This window comes from Ranitomeya imitator, chromosome 8 (assembly GCF_032444005.1).
Source record: "Ranitomeya imitator isolate aRanImi1 chromosome 8, aRanImi1.pri, whole genome shotgun sequence".
Taxonomy (NCBI): domain Eukaryota; kingdom Metazoa; phylum Chordata; class Amphibia; order Anura; family Dendrobatidae; genus Ranitomeya; species Ranitomeya imitator.
The window spans coordinates 154,426,494-154,444,534 of NC_091289.1; the positions used below are offsets into that span (position 1 = coordinate 154,426,494).

Here is an 18,041-nt window from a genome sequence, read left to right on the forward strand (position 1 = left end):
CAGCACATTCCTGCCTACATGAGAAGATTTGCTACCCACCATAGATCTCTCCCCCCAGTACTCTGGCGAGCTAGCATAGCCTAGTAAATGCCCAATACTTAACAGCTCAGTGGATCATCACTGTAATCATTGATACATTGTACACAGAGTCCGGTTAGGAATTTTCCTACAACTTTATCACTTATACAACTGTTTGCACTTTGTATTACATAACTTTCCGCAGCTTGTGATGCCAAGTGCCAGTGGTCTGGAACCAAATGTCAAAGTACTTTTTTTGGAAGCCAGAGCATCAGTGGAATACAGAGCATAAATCAATGCAAATTACATTTATTTAGTATCTAGTTAAAGGGGAAAAAAACTCCCAATTTATTGCAGAGTGTTTGAGTATAACCTTTGCCTTCCTCATCTGTTCTGGCTCCAGTGTAAGACTGCACAATCATCATGACAGAACATTTTTCCTTCCTTTTTACCAAAGCCTCTTCCAATACAAGTGACTCAGTTTACAGAGGAGGCCAAGCCCAATCCCTCATTCATTGATATGGGTGAGCTAATGTATAATGGGGAGGCTGATTTTTTTTAATCTTACTTTTATTTGTTTTTTATTGGGTAGACCTGGGGGTGGGGGTTTTGGCAATAATGTACGGGTCCATTAATTCTATGAAAAAAAAAAAAAAAAAAAACTTTCAGAAATTTAGGCTCAAACCTCCTGAACACTTAGCCAACCAAGAATGTAGGAGCGACTTCTCAATCAAGTGCACTGCTGTCACTTTCCCGAGGCTCTAGGGCAGCTGACGTGTGTGCACTTCCAGGCTATGTGTATAGGAAATGTGGTGCAGAATTTTCTGCACTAAGGCCATGTTCACACGTTCCTGATTTCCCTGCTGTTTTTTCTGCACTAAAAACCGCAGCTCTTGGCAGAAAACGCAGGTCCTTTTTTGGTGCGTTTTTTTATGCAGTTTTCTATGCAGAGTCTAGGAAGTTTTTTAGGGTTAAAATGGCTGAAAATACCCTAACCCTACCCCTAGTGGGGAAAAAAAAAAGAAATTTTTTTATTGTCCCTACCTATGGGGGTGACAAAGGGGGGGGGGGGGGGGGGTCATTTACTATTTTTTTTATTTTGATCACTGAGATATAACCTCTCTCAGTGATCAAAATGCACTTTGGGACGAATCTGCCGGCCGATTCGGCGGGCACACTGCGCATGCGCCCGCCATTTTGCAAGATGGCGGCGCCCAGGGAGAAGACGGACGGACGGACGGACACCGGGAAGTCGGGTAAGTATAAGGGGGGGGGGGGGGGGGGAGATGAGGGCACGGGGGGGGCAGCCACACTGCAGCGGTTCTGCACCACAAACCGCAGAGAACCCGCAGATATTTTTTTGATCTGCGGGTTTTACTGCGGATTTGACCTCACAATGGAGGTCTATGGGTGCAGAACCGCTGCAGTTCCGCAAAAAGAAGTGACATGGTACTTTTTTACCGCGGCTATTCAGCGCGGCTTTTTTCGCGATTTTCCGCAATGTGGGCACAGCAGTTCCTGTTTTCCATAGGGTACATTGTAATGTACCCTGCATGGAAAACAGCTGCGGACCCGCAGCGAGAAAATCGCGGCGGTTCCGCATTAAAAAAAAAGGATGGTGTGAACATGGCCCAAGTCTGCATCTCCTGGCAGAATCCACAGGTGCGTTTTTTATGCGTTTGTGCACTTTTTGTGCAGATTTTACCACTGTGGATTTCTATAATGGAGGGGTGCAGAAACACTGCAGAACTGCACAAAAGTAGTGACATGCACTTGTTTGAAGTCTGCAGCGTTTCTGTGCAGATTTTTCTGCACAGCTTTTTTTTCACATTGACTTACATTGTACTGTAAATCAGTGCAGTTCTGCAGCGTTTCTGCTGCAGAAAAATCTGCTGCAGTTCTGCACTAAATCTGCACCGTGTGCACATACCCTCAGTGTATCCCTAGGTGTCCAAGCACCCCATTAACACATGCAACTGATCAGGGAGGGGGAAATTTAAGGGAAAAAAAAAACAAACAAAACACCCATACAGAGACGGCAAGAGGAATAGCAATACAGAGTTGTCAATTTGAAGGAACAGCTCAATGCAGAATTTTAAGAAAAGATTCTGCAGCATGGATCTTAAGTTTTATAGGGTTTAAAAGACAGTAATAGTTAAGAATTACGGTATTTGTTAAATACTAAAAATAAAGTCAATATGCAACATATCCTGAAAATAAATATTTGGAAATCTTAAGCGAGTTCTTGTTTAGGCTCCAGTTCTATTTCTTCAGTGCAGTTTTCTGCACCACAAACTTTACTTCCCTCTTATTTTAGTGTAATTAGAGTACACAAGCGCCTGCCTGCAGTCACATGGCAGACACAAGGTTTCCGCAGTCTTGTAAAGAAGCACAAGAGTAAAACTGTCAGATTGTAAATGCCATATACATTCTTAGAGGGCAAGAGGTTAACGTTAGATAATGACACGACTGTAGGACTGTGAGAAGACAAGTCCATCTAGTCAGTCAGGACTAGACCACCTAGAACTCCGCTCCAATACTAGAACAATGCAGCTACAAATCCCAGATTAGCGCGCAGTCTGTTATACTATATGCAGTACAAAGTATATGTGGTTTTCATTAACTATTCAACAAAGTGATGGCTGCTCACTTTCCTAATTGAAGGTTCACCCAAGTGCTATTATACCCAGAGCTGGTCTTATTCACATGTCTGGAGAGGAAAGTAGGATGGCGATGGTAGGGAAACCCCCCCCCCCCCCACACACTAATTTCATAGGGGCGCTTGATTACAAATTTTTCAGTCATTTTGGATCTGCAAGTCTATTTTCTACCAGTATGGCATTTTCTCTTGAGTGCATTAGAGCACATGATCTGTGACACTACTCCAAGCATTATACTTACCGGCTACCACTCCGGTCGTCTTCTGTAGTTTGTGACCCACTGGATCGCAGCACTTAATTATTTTTTCATTTTTTATGGAAAGTGGTAAGGCTAATTTATCTAGGTTTCCAGAAGGAATTACAAGGAGTCAGGCTATGTTCACACTTTGCGGATTTTGCTGCGGATCCACAGCGGATTTGACCGCTGCGGATCCGCAGCAGCTTCCCATGAGTTTACATTACAATGTAAACCTATGGGAAACAAAAAACGCTGTGCACATGCTGCAGAAAAATCCGCGCGGAAACGCTGCGGATTACATTCCGCAGCATGTCACTTCTTTTCTGCGGATTTTCACCTGCTCCAATAGGAAACTGCAGATGAAAATCCGCAGAAGAAACCGCAGTAAAAACCGCGATAAATCCGCAGTAAAAGCCGCAACGGGTTTTCACTGCGGATTTTGGAATTCTGCTGCGGAAAAATATAGTTCTTACCGATAACGGTATTTCTCTGAGCCCACGACGGCACCACGGAGAGAGGGGATCCGCCCACCAAGGACAGGAAACCTACGGATAAAAAGGCGGTACCACTCTCCTGCATCAGTTGTTTTACATAGAGAACGATGGGAGACTACTAAACATTTGTTAAATTTTAACTGTTTATCATAACGAGATACCGCGTGTTTAAAGACTATAAATAGACTATGGCACTAATTTGATGTGTGCACCCATAAGTGAAGGGAGGGAATGTACGGGTGCCGTCATGGGCTCAGAGAAATACCGTTATCGGTAAGAACTATATTTTTCTCTGATCGCCCATGACGGCACCACGGAGAGAATTGCATAGATAGTACATTCAGGGAGGGACAACCGCCTCCAGAACCCTTTTACCAAAAGTAAGGTCTGAAGAGGAGATTAGGTCCAATCTATAGTGCCTATAGAATGTGGATGGTGAGGACCAGGTAGCAGCTCTACATATCTGGTCTATGGAAGCTCCGGCCTTCTCCGCCCAGGAAGTCGCTACTGCCCTTGTTGAGTGAGCCTTAATCTCCCCGGGAACAGACATCCCACTTGCTGAGTATGATAGACTGATGGCGTCCGTGATCCATCTTGCTATGGTGGCTTTAGATGCTTTTTTCCCCTTCCGGGGACCCTGGAAACACACAAACAGAGAGGAATCCTCCCTACTCTCTCTAGTGACTTCTAGGTAGTGTAAGAGACATCTTCTTACATCTAGTGTATGTAATGTTTGTTCCTCCTTATTTTTAGGATTGGGACAGAAGGAGGGGAGAGATATCTCTTGAGACCTGTGAAATTTTGAAGCCACTTTTGGGAGATATGCTGGGTCTGTTTTTAAAATGACCCTATCCTCTAGGAATTGTGTGTAGGGAGGGTTAGCTGAGAGAGCCTGTAAATCGCTAACCCTACGGGCCGAAGTGAGGGCGACTAATAGAGCTGTTTTGAGGGATAGATTTTTTATTGTAGATTCGTGTAATGGCTCAAATGGAGAATTAGTCAGGGCTTTAAGGACCAAGTTTAAGTCCCATTGAGGAACAACTTTTACTGGAAGAGGCCTTGATCTTCCTGCCGCCCTGATGAATCTAGCGACCCACCTATTTGAGGCTAAATCAAAATTGAATAGGGCTCCCAAAGCTGCCACGTGAACTTTTAGGGTGTTAGTGGCTAAACCCATCTCCAACCCGTTTTGTAGGAACTCTAATATGGAATTAAGGGGAATTTCTTTCCCTATTTTTGCACCTGATGATGACAGAAACTTTTTCCATATCTTGCCATACTGTCTTGTTGTAACAGGCTTCCTACTTTGTAACAGAGTTGAGATCAAGCCCGGGGAGAACCCCCTGCTTTCTAGTAATTTCCTTTCAAGAGCCAAGCTGTCAAGTGCAAGTTCTTGACCTGCGGATGACAGACTGGGCCCTGTGACAACAGATCTTGGAGGTCTGGTAATACCCAAGGGTCTGATATTGATAACTTCCTCATCCATGAGAACCAAGGCCTCTTCGGCCAGAACGGGGCAATTAAGATGACCAGCGCCCCGTCCTCCCGAATCTTCCTCAGCACTGCTGGAATCAGAATAAGAGGAGGGAAGGCATATACCAGATGGTAACCCCAAGATATCAGGAAGGCGTCCACAGCTACTGGGTTCCCCAGGGGAGATAGGGAGCAAAAAGAGGTTACTTTTTTGTTTAGATGACTCGCAAAGAGATCTATTTTGGGAACGCCCCATCTTTCTGTGATCTGGGTGAATATCGCCTGATTTAGTTCCCATTCCCCCTGTTTTAGACTGGACCGGCTGAGGAAGTCTGCTTTGTAGTTGTCCACTCCCCTTATGTGTAAGCTTGTTAGGGATAAGAGGTTGCTCTCGGCTATTTGCAGGATTGAATTGGTCACCTCCATTAGATTTTTGGAACGGGTGCCCCCCTGGTGATTTAGGTAAGATACTACCACCCGATTGTCCGACATTACTCTTACATGGTGAGAGTGAAGGACCCCCAAGAATTCCTGAAGGGCAAATTTTACTGCAAGGAGCTCCTTCATGTTGGAGGATTTGTTGACTGTGGATGGAGACCAAGTGCCCTGGGTTACTAGGTCGCCCAGATGAGCCCCCCATCCTGAAGGGCTTGCATCCGTAGTCAGGACTTTCGAGATCTGAATTACCCACGGGACTCCCTGGGAAAGATTTTCCTGCGATTTCCACCATGTTAGAGAGTGATTGGTGCGAGGAGATAAAGTCAACTGCCCGTCTAAATGCCCTCCTAGATGGATTTGCTCCGATAATATCTGCCATTGAAGTTCTCTTGAATGTAATTGGGCCCACTGGACTGCAGGGATGCAAGAGGTCATAGAGCCTAAGAGGGACATGGCCTGACGGAGTGTTATGGAGGGGAGAGATTGGGTTCTCGATACTAAACTTTTTAGTTTTTGTATCTTGTACTCCGGGAGACGACATTCCGTCTTTTTGGAGTCTAGAGTGAGACCCAGGTACTCCTGGACCTGAGAAGGCATTAGTCTGGACTTTCCCATGTTTATTAGCCAGCCCAATTCCTTCAAAGAATGCATCACTATTGCCAGTTGATCCTCGCAATGTTGCGGGGAGGAGCCTATCACCAAGAAATCGTCCAGATATGGAACGATTAGGGTATTTTCTTCTCTGAGGTGAGCCATTACCTCCGCTATCAGCTTTGTGAAAATCCTCGGAGCTATGGCAAGACCAAATGGTAGAGCTGAAAACTGGAAGTGTTTTAGGACTCCCCTGATGTGAACTGCCATCCTGAGGAATCTCTGGTGATCTTTGTGTATTGGGACGTGATAATATGCGTCCTTTAAGTCCAGGACCACCATGAAGCATTGGGGAAACAACATCTTGATAGATGACTTTATCGTTTCCATCTTGAATGCTTGAATTTCCAGGTAATCGTTTAGTTTCTTTAGATTTATAATAGTCCTGAAGGAACCGTCTGGTTTCTTCCTCAGGAATAGAGGGGAATAGTACCCTTGCCCTCTTTCTTGTGGGGGAACCTCCAGGAGTACACCCTTTTTTACTAACTCGATGACCTCGTTTTCCAGAGCCAGCTGTTCTTCTGCCGAAGATCTTATGGATGTCATCATAAAAGAGGGACGGGGGCATCTTTTGAATGTCAGCCTCAGGCCTGATTCTATAATGTTCAGAATCCATTGACTGGAGGTAATCTTTTTCCAGGCTGGAAGAAAGAGAGATAACCTCCCTCCCACCTGGGGCGAACCTTCATTGAGAAGGTTTCTTGTTATCAGTGGGGTTTTTGTTAAAGATGAACCCCTTGTTTTTGTTCCTCTTATCCTCCCACTTTCCCTGGCCTCTCCCAGGGTTCTTGCGGAAAAACCTCTTGTTCCGAAAGGGCTTCCGGTAAGAGGGGAGACCAAGGGAGGGAAAAGACTTTTTCTTGTCCCCGGCTTTTTCCAGGATGTCATCTAATGTGGAACCGAACAAAAACTCCCCTTCGCAGGGGATAGTACATAGTTTTGTTTTTGTTTGCAGATCGCCAGGCCAATTTTTAAGCCAGAGGGCACGCCTGGCCGCATTGGCGAACACTGCTGACCTGGCGGCTAACCTGATAGAGTCTGCTGAGGCGTCAGCCAGAAAAGCCGCCGCTCCCCTTATTACAGGTAATGTTTTCAGCATCGAGTCTCGGGAGGTTTTCCCTTTTAATTGACCCTCTAGTTGATTTAACCAGATCATTAGGGAGCGGGATGTGCAAGCTGCTGCCACTGCTGGTTTCAGGCCTCCTCCCGCTGACTCCCAAGAGCCCTTGAGGAAGGCGTCCGCCTTCTTGTCCATAGGGTCTTTTAGGACCCCCATGTCCTCAAACGGGAGAGCGAATTTCTTTGATGCTTTGGCTATTGCTACATCTAATTTGGGGGCTTTTTCCCAGAAGGAACAGGATTCATCCTCGAAGGGGTATTTCCTTTTCGGGGTTAGGAGAGTCTTTTTCATGGGTTTTTTCCATTCCTTTTTAATTAACGCTGCAATTGCTTCGTTAAGCGGAAAAGCTCTCCTCTTTTTTTGTTCTAATCCCCCAAACATGATGTCTTGTGCTGACTTTTTGGGGTGGGGGTCTACTATTCCCATAGTACTCCTCACTGCCTTTATGAGGCCATCAGTGTCCTCTAGCGGGAAACAATTGTGACCTCCTGAGGAAGAAGTGGATGATGAGGATAAGGAGGAGGAGTCGGAGGATGCTGAACTCGCACTATCGCTGTCAGATTTAGAGACTGGGGACGGGGACCTGTGTCCGGTCCTTCTCCGTTTTTTTCCCCTTTTAAGGGATCTAAAGGTGTCTTCCACCTGTTCTTTAATCAGGTTTTTAAGATCTGTTGCAAACCCAGGCAGGCTTTCAGATACTGTTTGCTGTATGCAGGAATTGCATAGCTGCTTTTCCCATGCGGGTGGAAGATCCTCTTTACAGATGGCACAGGCTTTGTGCTTTGTTTTACCTACGCTTTTCCTCCCCTAAAAGAGACAAATAATAATCTTACTGTCTCTAACTTTCACGAAGATCAACTTACCACCTCCAGGACCCATAAATACCGGTTGGGGATTCTCAGCCTCTGGCTTTTTCCCCGACGCCGTGCTGGACTCCTTGCTGTGTTGAGACCTTTGGCGTTCTTTGCCGGTGTTCTGGTAACTTTTCTGCTGTCGCCTTTTTTGCTGCTGCTGAGGCGATGCTGTAGGTGGAGGTGATCCAGGCAGGGGAGACGCCGGGTCGCTCATACTGCTGCTGGTCTGCTGCTAATAACGCTGGCTGCGCCTGATGCTGCGACGCTTAGTAGCTCCTAAGGCTCTTGCTGATAAACTGCAGAGCCGCTGAGAGGAAGTAAATCCCCCATTTTTAAAGCTCCCGCCGCTTTCCCCGGCGCCTGCGCAGTAGCGCTTAACCGACGGCGAGGAGCGCCTGCGCAGACGCTTCTGCGGCGCCTTTGGAACGCCCAAGCGACCTATCCTTCCTGCGCAGACGCTTCTGCGGCGCCTTTGGAACGCCCAAGCGACTATCTTTTGGCGACGCCTGCGCAGTAGCGCTCAGCCGACGGCGAGGAGCGCCGAACGCCGACGCCTGCGCAGATCCAGCCCAGCGTCTCGCGAGACCAGCGCAACTCCTGGCATGCGCCGTACTCACAGGATGGCCGCCCGGAGTGCAGATATGGCGCTGCTGACCGGCACCCCCGGTCCTATGCAGACCCTACTGCGTGGCTCTGCATACCCGATGGCGTGCAGTGTGCAGGCTGACGCGTGCTAGGGGAGGGCCACGCCGCACCTCCCGCAACCACAGAGGGACCCCCCTGGATGTTGCCGCTGCTGCATCTTACCTGGGGAGGTGACCGCGAACTCCTTGTCACCTCCCCCGCACACCCTGTCGGCCCACTGGCTCCCAGCGGTGGCGCTTCGGGTCACCACCCTAGCCGAGGCAGAGGGACCCCAGCTGCCTGAATCGGACTGGTTGGCCCCGGAATTCCAACGACGACTGGTAAGTCCGTAGGTCTCCCATCAAGGACAGGAAACCAACTGATGCAGGAGAGTGGTACCGCCTTTTTATCCGTAGGTTTCCTGTCCTTGGTGGGCGGATCCCCTCTCTCCGTGGTGCCGTCATGGGCGATCAGAGAAAAATCCGCAGTGGAATCCGCAAAGTGTGAACAGCCTCAGACACAGCAGAGTTGCAATTCATGGGGAATAAGTACTAAACACTACATGTCAGGAGAGCCATAACGGATCAGTCAAGGATAAGCAGGTCTATGAATGTAATGCTAATCAGCAAGGCACCCTGACCGGGGAAACCCAAGTACAGGGTTGACAGCGTTCCCTGCAGCTTACACCTCTGCCACTGACCTCCCAGACCATGTGTCACTCAGCTTGTGATCTTGGCTGCCGGCTTTACCATCCAAAATCTATATGTTAAGGTAGCTTCACACTGAACAACGATAACAATAGCGATCTGTGACGTTGCAGCGTCCTGGATAGCGATATCATTGTGTTTGACATGCAGCAGCGATCTGGATCCTGCTGTGATATCGCTGGTCGGAGCTAGAAGGCCAGCACCTTATTTCATCGCTGGATCACCCGCTGACATCGCTGGATCGGCGTGTGTGACGCCGATCCAGCGATGTCTTCACTTGTAACCAGGGTAAACATCGGGTTACTAAGCGCAGGGCCGCGCTTAGTAACCAGATATTTACCCTGGTTACCAATGTAAAAAAAAAAAAAAAAAAAAAAAAAAAACACCATACTCACATTCCGGTGCCTGTCGCGTCCCCCGGCGTCCGCTTCCCTGCACTCCTCCTGCATCCTGTGTCAGCGCCGGCCGTAAAGCAGAGCACAGCGGTGACGTCACCTTTCTGCTTTACGTCCGGCGCTTACACAGGATGCAGGAGGAGTGCAGGGAAGCGGACGCCAGGGACGTGACAGGCACAGGAATGTAAGTATGTAGTGTTTATTTTTTTACATTTACAATGGTAACCAGGGTAAACATCGGGTTACTAAGCGCAGCCATGCGCTTAGTAACCCGATGTTTACCTTGGTTACCCGGGGACTTTGGCATCGTTGGTCGCTGGAGAGCTGTCTGTGTGACAGCTCCCCAGCGACCACACAAGGACTGTCCAACGATCATGGCCAGGTCGTATCGCTGGTCGTGATTGTTGGAGAGTTGCTGAGTGTGACGGTACCTTTACCAGCAATTTGGGGATGTCTGGGCAGGTTAGGGCCTCTTTGCATAGGACACAACTGCAATGAGAGAAAACTGGTAACAGAGCACCCACAGGCTGCCAGTGAAAGGTCCAAGGCCATAATGTGTACAAGCAGTAGTAATCCAGCCTTTCAGAAATTCTTTAATGCCTGAAAATCCCATCACTTTACATAGTTTTGGAAATGTGGCCAGCAAATGCAATTATCCACCTGTCCCAAAAGCAGCAAAGCCAGTTATTCCCATGTGGCACGCACTGGGAACCAAGCCTAGGACACATTACAAGGCGGCATGACCACCTTATACCGATACACCCCACTACATAAAGCCACAGTCTGACACTTGCTACACAGGGAAGTGTAACCATGTACAAGAAGTTCTGAACTAAATTACGGTGCAACATTCGCAAAACATGGACACAGCAGATGAAATGCATTAGAGATCCAGCACAAATTAAAGCCTCCTGAGGAGTGGGGACCATTTACAATAAAACCCCACAGGACAGCATGACGCTAAGGTGCAGACGTATCAGTGTCACTCCATAAAAGTGACAGCTGCATCTACAAACCATTCGCCTGGACGCCCTCTGACAGCACAGACGTCAGGATCCAGGCTGATAGTGATAGTGGCAGCCACTGATGGAGGAGGACTCGTGTATCGCCTGCCATGGAAACCGCTCCCTACAGCAACAGCCCTTTAAAAATACATATTGGGGGGGGGCACTAAATTCACAAAGATACCATTTTATCCACAACTCTAATTTAGCAACTACATACACATTTAGAGAAAAATATATATACATCCATATATAAAGAGACCCCACACACTCAGCACCTGCACATGGCAACATTAATACTGTCTTCTATACAGCAGATCTACTAGAAATCTATATGATCTCCTCCTGGTGTATAATCTCCCAGCTTTTACCTGGAGGGGCAGTAACGAGAAGCAACAGCAAATTGTGAAGATTCTTTTTAACACACTTCTGTCAGGTCTTTGTACTACAACTCCCAGCATGCCCCGTGGGTGCAGCTGTCAGGTGTGCACTGAGGACGCGGCCGGGTCACTCACCTCCTCGCTGGGGCTGACCGCACATTTCTTCTTCAGCCGCCCCCAGTTCATCAGGTTGCCCGTGTGCAGGTGCAGGGTGGCCGCTCCGTCCAGCAGGGTCCTGGCCGCGCCGCTGTCGGTGCCCATGTTCCGGGTGTGTGCGGAGGCCGGTGTGTGCGTCTCCTCTGCCGCCGTGCACTGTGCGGAGCTCCGCCTGCGCTCTATGTAGCGCGACTGCGGCGGCACAATGACTGGGCAGCCGTCCAGCTCTGTGTGAGAAGTGCTGTGTAACCGTGACTGTCCGCCGACACCGCCGCTACATGTGCTGCTGCAAGCTGTCCGTGTACAACAGCGCCACCTGCCGTCCGGGAGTGCACACTGCAGCGGTGACGCGGGAGCTGCCTCTTATATAACGCTGTATACGGAGCACGTGAGGTCAGGGCGCGTTATATCATTCATTATATGGCTGCTCCACCACAGGTACAAGCTGCTTGTTAGGCTAGGTTCACATTGCGTTAATGGGTTAACGCTAACGGACTGCGTTGCACGGCGAAAATGTCGCAATTAACGCCATGCAACGGGTCCGCTAGGGCACCCATTGACAGCGATGTGATTTCTGCCTGTAGCGCATCGCTACCGCATGCCATTTTCGGCACGCGCTACCGATGTGCCGTTCTTTTGTGACGGACCTTGGACGCTGCTTGCAGCGTCTGAGGTGCGTCTGAGGTCCGTCCCTCGCTAGCGCAGACACCAAACTAAACATTGCGTTAGAGCAATCCGCTAGCGCTATGCGCTTAACGGATTGCCCTAACGCAATGGGAACCTAGCCTTAGGCTACTTTCACACTAGCGTCGTTTGGCCTCCGTCGCAATGCGTCGTTTTGCAGAAAAAACGCATCCTGTAAAGTTGTCTGCAGGATGCATTTTTTCTCCATAGGCTTATATTAGTGATGCATTGCCACACATCGCAACCGTCGTGTTGCGTCGGACCGTCGGCACCAAAAACGTTGCTTGTAACGTTTTTTGGTGCGTTGTGTCCGCCATTTCCGATCGCGCATGCGTGGCCGGAACTCCGCCCCCTCCTCCCTGCAGCTCACAATGGGGCAGCAGATGCGTTGTAATAATGCACCCGCTGCCCCCATTGTGCTGTGTTGTGACAGGATGCGTCGGTACGTCAGCCCGACGCACTGCGACGGGCCGACGCTAGTGTGAAAGTAGCCTAAGGTCATCTCCCGAGATCTCCATCTGCGCATGCGGCCATTTTCCCGGAGTCCACCACATAGGAAACCATGTAAGTGCAGGGACTCCAGGCTTTCACAAAATGTCGGCAGAGTCCCCGCAGCACCGAACACCTGCAGCAGCACATCCCAACACCCCCGATCACAGCCTGCGGCCTGCAGCCACGCCCCACTCCTGCCTCCTCCAGCAGAGACCCTGGGACCCTGCTCCACCATGGCTGGTAAGGTATATCTGCATTATAAGATGCACCCCCATTTTCCCCCAAAATTTTTTGGAGAAAAAGTGCGTCTTATCATTTTGAAAAATACGCTAAGTATGAAGTATATTATTTATTATATGTACACACTTCCACATGCATTTATCTGGTCAATAAATATGCAGCTGAATAAAACACTCCTAAGTGAGCAATATATAGCACTGCAGGGAAAACATTATATAGTGCACATAGATATACTATAAATAATGTAAACGAGACCCTGGATAATATCAATATTTCCCAAGTACCTGATGTCAAAGATTTAAATACCAATATCAGACGCTCACCCACCAAACACCCGACGCGCGTTTCACCAATGTTTCGTCTTCTCTATATTATCGTACTACTATGTGCACTACATATATAAAAATTGTCTTCATTGAGTATTCCACGAAAATAGGACAAGACACAAGTGCAAAAATGTAACGCGATTCGGACCACTTACGATCCTTCATCACTGTTGTCACGATGATCATGAATTAGACAAGCAGACATTGCCACGTCTCTCCCCATCCCACCCCAGCTCTAACCATATTCCATGGCTGAAACTGGTGTGAGAACTCCAGAACTTGCCAAATTTCTGCGTAACTTTGCATTCCGCAAACATTTTTCAACTTTTCAATGTGTTTTACAACAAATTTCTGATAAGCGCTTTAATAAATTAGGAGTCTTACTGTGTTCTCTGTTAATTTATCAGAATATAATTCTAACTATAGATATTAACCCCTTTACCGCCAAGGGTGGTTTGCACGTTAAAGGGAACCTGTCACCTGAATTTGGCGGGACCGGTTTTCGGTCATATGGGCGGAGTTTTCGTGTGTTTGATTCACCCTTTCCTTACCCGCTGGCTGCATGCTGGCCGCAATATTGGATTGAAGTTCATTCTCTGTCCTCCATAGTACACGCCTGCACAAGGCAAGATTGCCTGGAATTGAGATGGGACGCCATGTCGCATTTGGTGAGCCCCTGATGTGCCTAAACATTGAAACCCCCCACAAGTGACCATTTTGGAAAGTAGACCCCTAAGGAACTTATCTAGATATGTGGTGAGCACTTTGACCCACCAAGTGCTTCACAGAAGTTTATAATGTAGAGCCGTAAAAATAAAAAATAATTTTTTCACAAAAATGATATTTTCGCCCCCAATTTTTTATTTTCCCAAGGGTAACAGAAGAAATTGGACCCCAAAAGTTGTTGTACAATTTGTCCTGAGTACACTAATACCCCAAATGTGGGGGTAAACCAGTGTTTGGGCGCATGGGAGAGCTCGGAAGGGAAGGAGCGCCGTTTGACTTTCCAATGCAAAATTGACTGGAATTGAGATGGGACGCCATGTTGCGTTTGGAGAGCCACTGATGTGCCTAAACATTGAAACCCCCCACAAGTTTCCCACAAAAATGATTTTTTAGCCCCCCCAAATTTTTATTTTCCCAAGGGTAACCAGAGAAATTGGACCCTAAAAGTTGTTGCCCAATTTGTCCTGAGTACACTGATACCCCATATGTTGGGGTAAACCCCTGTTTTGGCGCACGAGAGAGCTCAGAAGGAAAGAAACACTGTTTTACTGTTTCAATGCAGAATTGGCTGGAATTGAGATTGGACACCATGTCGGGTTTGGAGTGCCCCTGATGTGCCTAAACAGTGGAAACCCCCCAATTCTAACTGAAACCCTAACCCAAACACACCCCTAACCCTAATCCCAGCCCTAACCATAACCCTAACCACACCCCTAACCCAAACATGCCCCTAACCCTAATCCCAACCACATCCCTAACTCTATCACACCCCTAACCCTAATCCCAACCATAACCCTAACCACACCCCTAACCCTGACACACCCCTAACCCTAATCCCAACTGTAAATGTAATCCAAACCCTAACTTTAGCCCCAACCCTAACTTTAGCCCCAACCCTAACCCTAAGTTTAGCCCCAACCCTAACCCTAACTGTAGCCCCAACCCTGACCCTAACTTTACCCCCAACCCTAACTGTAGCCAACCCTAACCCTAACTTGCCCCAACCCTAACTTTAGCCCCAACCCTAACCCTAACCCTAATGAGAAAATGGAAATAAATACATTTTTAACATTTTATTATTTTTCCCTAATTAAGGGGGTGATGAAGGGGGGTTTGATTTACTTTTATAGCGGGGGTTTTAGCGGATTTTTATGATTGGCAGCTGTCACACACTAAAACACTTTTTAATGCAAAAAATAGTTTAAGCGTCTCCACATTTTGAGAGCTATAATTCCATATTTTGGTCCACAGAGTCAAGTGAGGTCTTGTTTTTTGCAGGACGAGTTGATGTTTTTATTGGTACAATTTTCGGGAACGTGACATTTTTTGATCGCTTTTTATTCCGATTTTTGTGAGGCAGAATGAACAAAAACCAGCAATTTGTGAATTTCTTTTTGGGGAGTGTTTATACCGTTCCACGTTTGATAAAATTGATAAAGCAGTTTTATTCTTTGGGTCAGTACGATTACAGCGATACCTCATTTATATCTTTTTTTATGTTTTGGTGCTTTTATACGATAACATTTATTTTATGTAAAAAAATAATTATTTTTGAATAGCTTTATTCTGAGGACTATAACTTTTTTATTTTTTCGTTGATGATGCTGTATGGCGGCTCGTTTTTTTGCGAGACAAGATGACGTTTTCAGCGGTACCATGTTTATTTATATCTGTCATTTTGATCGTGTGTTATTCCACTTTTTGTTTGGCGGTACGATGTTTTTTGCCTCGTTTTTTTTTTACGGTGATCACTGAAGGGGTTAACTGACGGTTTTATAGGTCGGGTCATTACGGACGCGGCTATACTAAATATGTGTACTTTTATTGTTTTGTTTATTTAGATAAAGAAATGTATTTATTGGAACAATATGTTTTTTTTTAATTTAGGATTATTTTTTTTTTTACACATGTAATTTTTTTTTTTTTACTTTGTAACATTGCCCCGGGGGGACATCATGTTACAGTGCAGTGTCAGATCAGCGATCACACAGGCACTGAAGGAGGCTTGCCGGCGCCTGCTCCGAGCAGGCACTTGAAAGCCACCTCCCTGCAGGACCCAGAAGGCCCCTCCCCCCCGAAGCCATTTTGGATCCAGGGCCTGCAGGGAGGAGGAGGTAGGAGACCCTCGGAGCGACGCGATCACACTGCATTGCTCCAAGGGTATCAGGGAAGCACGCAGGGAGCCCCCTCCCTGCGCGATGCTTCCCTATGCCGCCGGATCGCTGCGATCGTCTTTGATCGCAGTGTGCCGGAGGTTAATGTGCCAGGAGCGGTCCGTGACCACTCCTGGCACATAGTCTCAGATGTCAGCTAGCTGTAATAATCAGCTGAAACCCGGAGGCGATCGGCCGTGCTCCCCCCGTGAGCGCGGCTGATCGCCTATGACATACTATTCCGTCCATGGGAAGTAGGGCCCACCCCACATGGACGGAATAGTACGTCTAATGACAGAAAGGGGTTAAAGTGTAACTGATAACCTAGGCTACTGTTATTCCAGGAGTAACACTATTTGTGCTGTTATAGGACTTGTATAGGGCCAGCTTTGGGTTTTCGTGGGCCCCCGGGCAAAAGAGTCTTAATGGGCCCCTTTATCACATAACACAATTCGTGATGCACAGATATGGCAGAGAAATATAGATGTAGTACAGTGCCAGAGATTTCACTTCTTATATTACATGAGTGATATTTATTGTAAATTCTACAATAACTCAGAAACCAGACAATATAGTCCTCCGTACAGTATTATGGGCACCACATAGTCCTCCGTACAATATTATGGGCACCACATAGTCCTCCGTACAATATTATGTGCACCACATAGCCCTCTGTACAGTATTATGGGCACCACATAGCGCTCCATACAGTATTATGGGCACCACATAGCGCTCCATACAGTATTATGGGCACCACATAGTCCTCCGTACAGTATTATGGGCACCACATTGTCCTCCATACAGTATTATGGGCACCACATAGTCCTCCGTACAGTATTATGGGCACCACATAGTGCTCCATACAGCATTATGGGCAACACATAGTCCTCCCTACAGTATTATGGGCAACACATAGTCCTCTGTACAGTATTATGGGCACCACATAGTGCTCCATGCAAAATAATGAGTCCCATATATTGCTCCATACAGAATTATGGGCACCTGATAGTGCTCCATACAGAATAATGTCCCCCTATATTGCTCTATATAGTATTATGGGCATCACATAGTGCTCCATACAGAATAATAAGCCCCATATACTGCTCCATACAGTATATAATAGGCCCCATATATTGCTCCATACAGTATGAGACCCATATAATGCTCCATAAAGAATAATGGGCCCCATATAATGCCCCATACAGTATAGGCTGGGCCCCATGTAGTGCTCCATATAGAATGGACTCCATATAATGCTCCGTATAGAATGGGCCCCATATGATGCTCCATATAGAATGGGCCCCATATGATGTGTAACAGCCCTGCATGGTTTGCATCACTGCATGGCCTCCCATCCCCCACCTGCATTACACTCAACTCACTTCTGTGGGCCATCTTGTGACTTCTCTGCTGCCAGCTCCATGCTGTGTGCCTCATGTCTGCTGTTTGCTCTGTGCATGCTCTGTCTGTGTACATAGGGGGGTGGCATCGGCAACTCCTGTGTCTTATTGAGACTGTGCACCTTGCTAAGGTGTCCCGGCCAATTGCCATGAGGCTTCCTGTATTTAAGACTTCCCCACCCATTGGTGGGGGCCTGTGCAACTTACTCCCTCAGTCAGTTCTTTGCTGCTGAGGTTCCAGGCCCTGTCTGTTACTCTTATGTCCACCACCCTGGGGGCGTTGTACCCTGGTCTGTGCCCTGTGTTTGCCATCCAGAGGGGCGTCATACCCTGGCTTGTGTCCATGTCTCTGTGCCTTGTTCTGTTCCTGACTTTGTCTTAGCCTAGTCCTGTGTCCGTTTATATCCCTGCCTTGGTTTCCTTTCCCTGCTGTGCGTACTCTGTGTCATGCTTTGCTCTGCTCTCTGCGACCTTGCTTTGCTCCTTGCTCTGCATTCTGTGTCTTGCTCTGCTCTCTGTGGTTTTGCTCTGGCCTCTGCACTCTGTGTCTTGCTCTGCACCCTGACTTTGCTCTGCTCTCAGCTCTGCACTCTGTGGCTTTGCTCTCAGCTCTGCACTCTGTGTCTTGCTCTGCACTCTGACTTTGTTACTTTGTTCTGCTCTCAGCTCTGCACTCTGTGGCTTTGCTCTCAGCTCTGCTCTCTGTAGCTTTGCTCTGCACTCTGACCTTGCTCTGCACTCTGTGGCTTTGCTCTGCGGCTCTGCTCAGCTCTCGCTCTGTGGCTCCGCTCCTTGCAGTTCTACCTGG

The 18,041-nt window shown here is 47.6% G+C and overlaps 1 protein-coding gene across 1 annotated transcript in view; it reads right to left on the minus strand.

Annotated features, from left to right (window-relative positions):
- Nucleotides 1-11,504, minus strand: part of GCLM (glutamate-cysteine ligase modifier subunit) — a 29,463-nt gene extending 17,959 nt beyond the window's left edge. The window contains exon 1 of the mRNA XM_069737651.1: nucleotides 11,192-11,504. Coding sequence (XP_069593752.1) covers nucleotides 11,192-11,317 — 126 coding nt within the window. The 5' untranslated portion in view covers nucleotides 11,318-11,504. The remainder of the gene's footprint in view (nucleotides 1-11,191) is intronic.
- Between the last annotated feature and the right edge of the window lie 6,537 nt (nucleotides 11,505-18,041).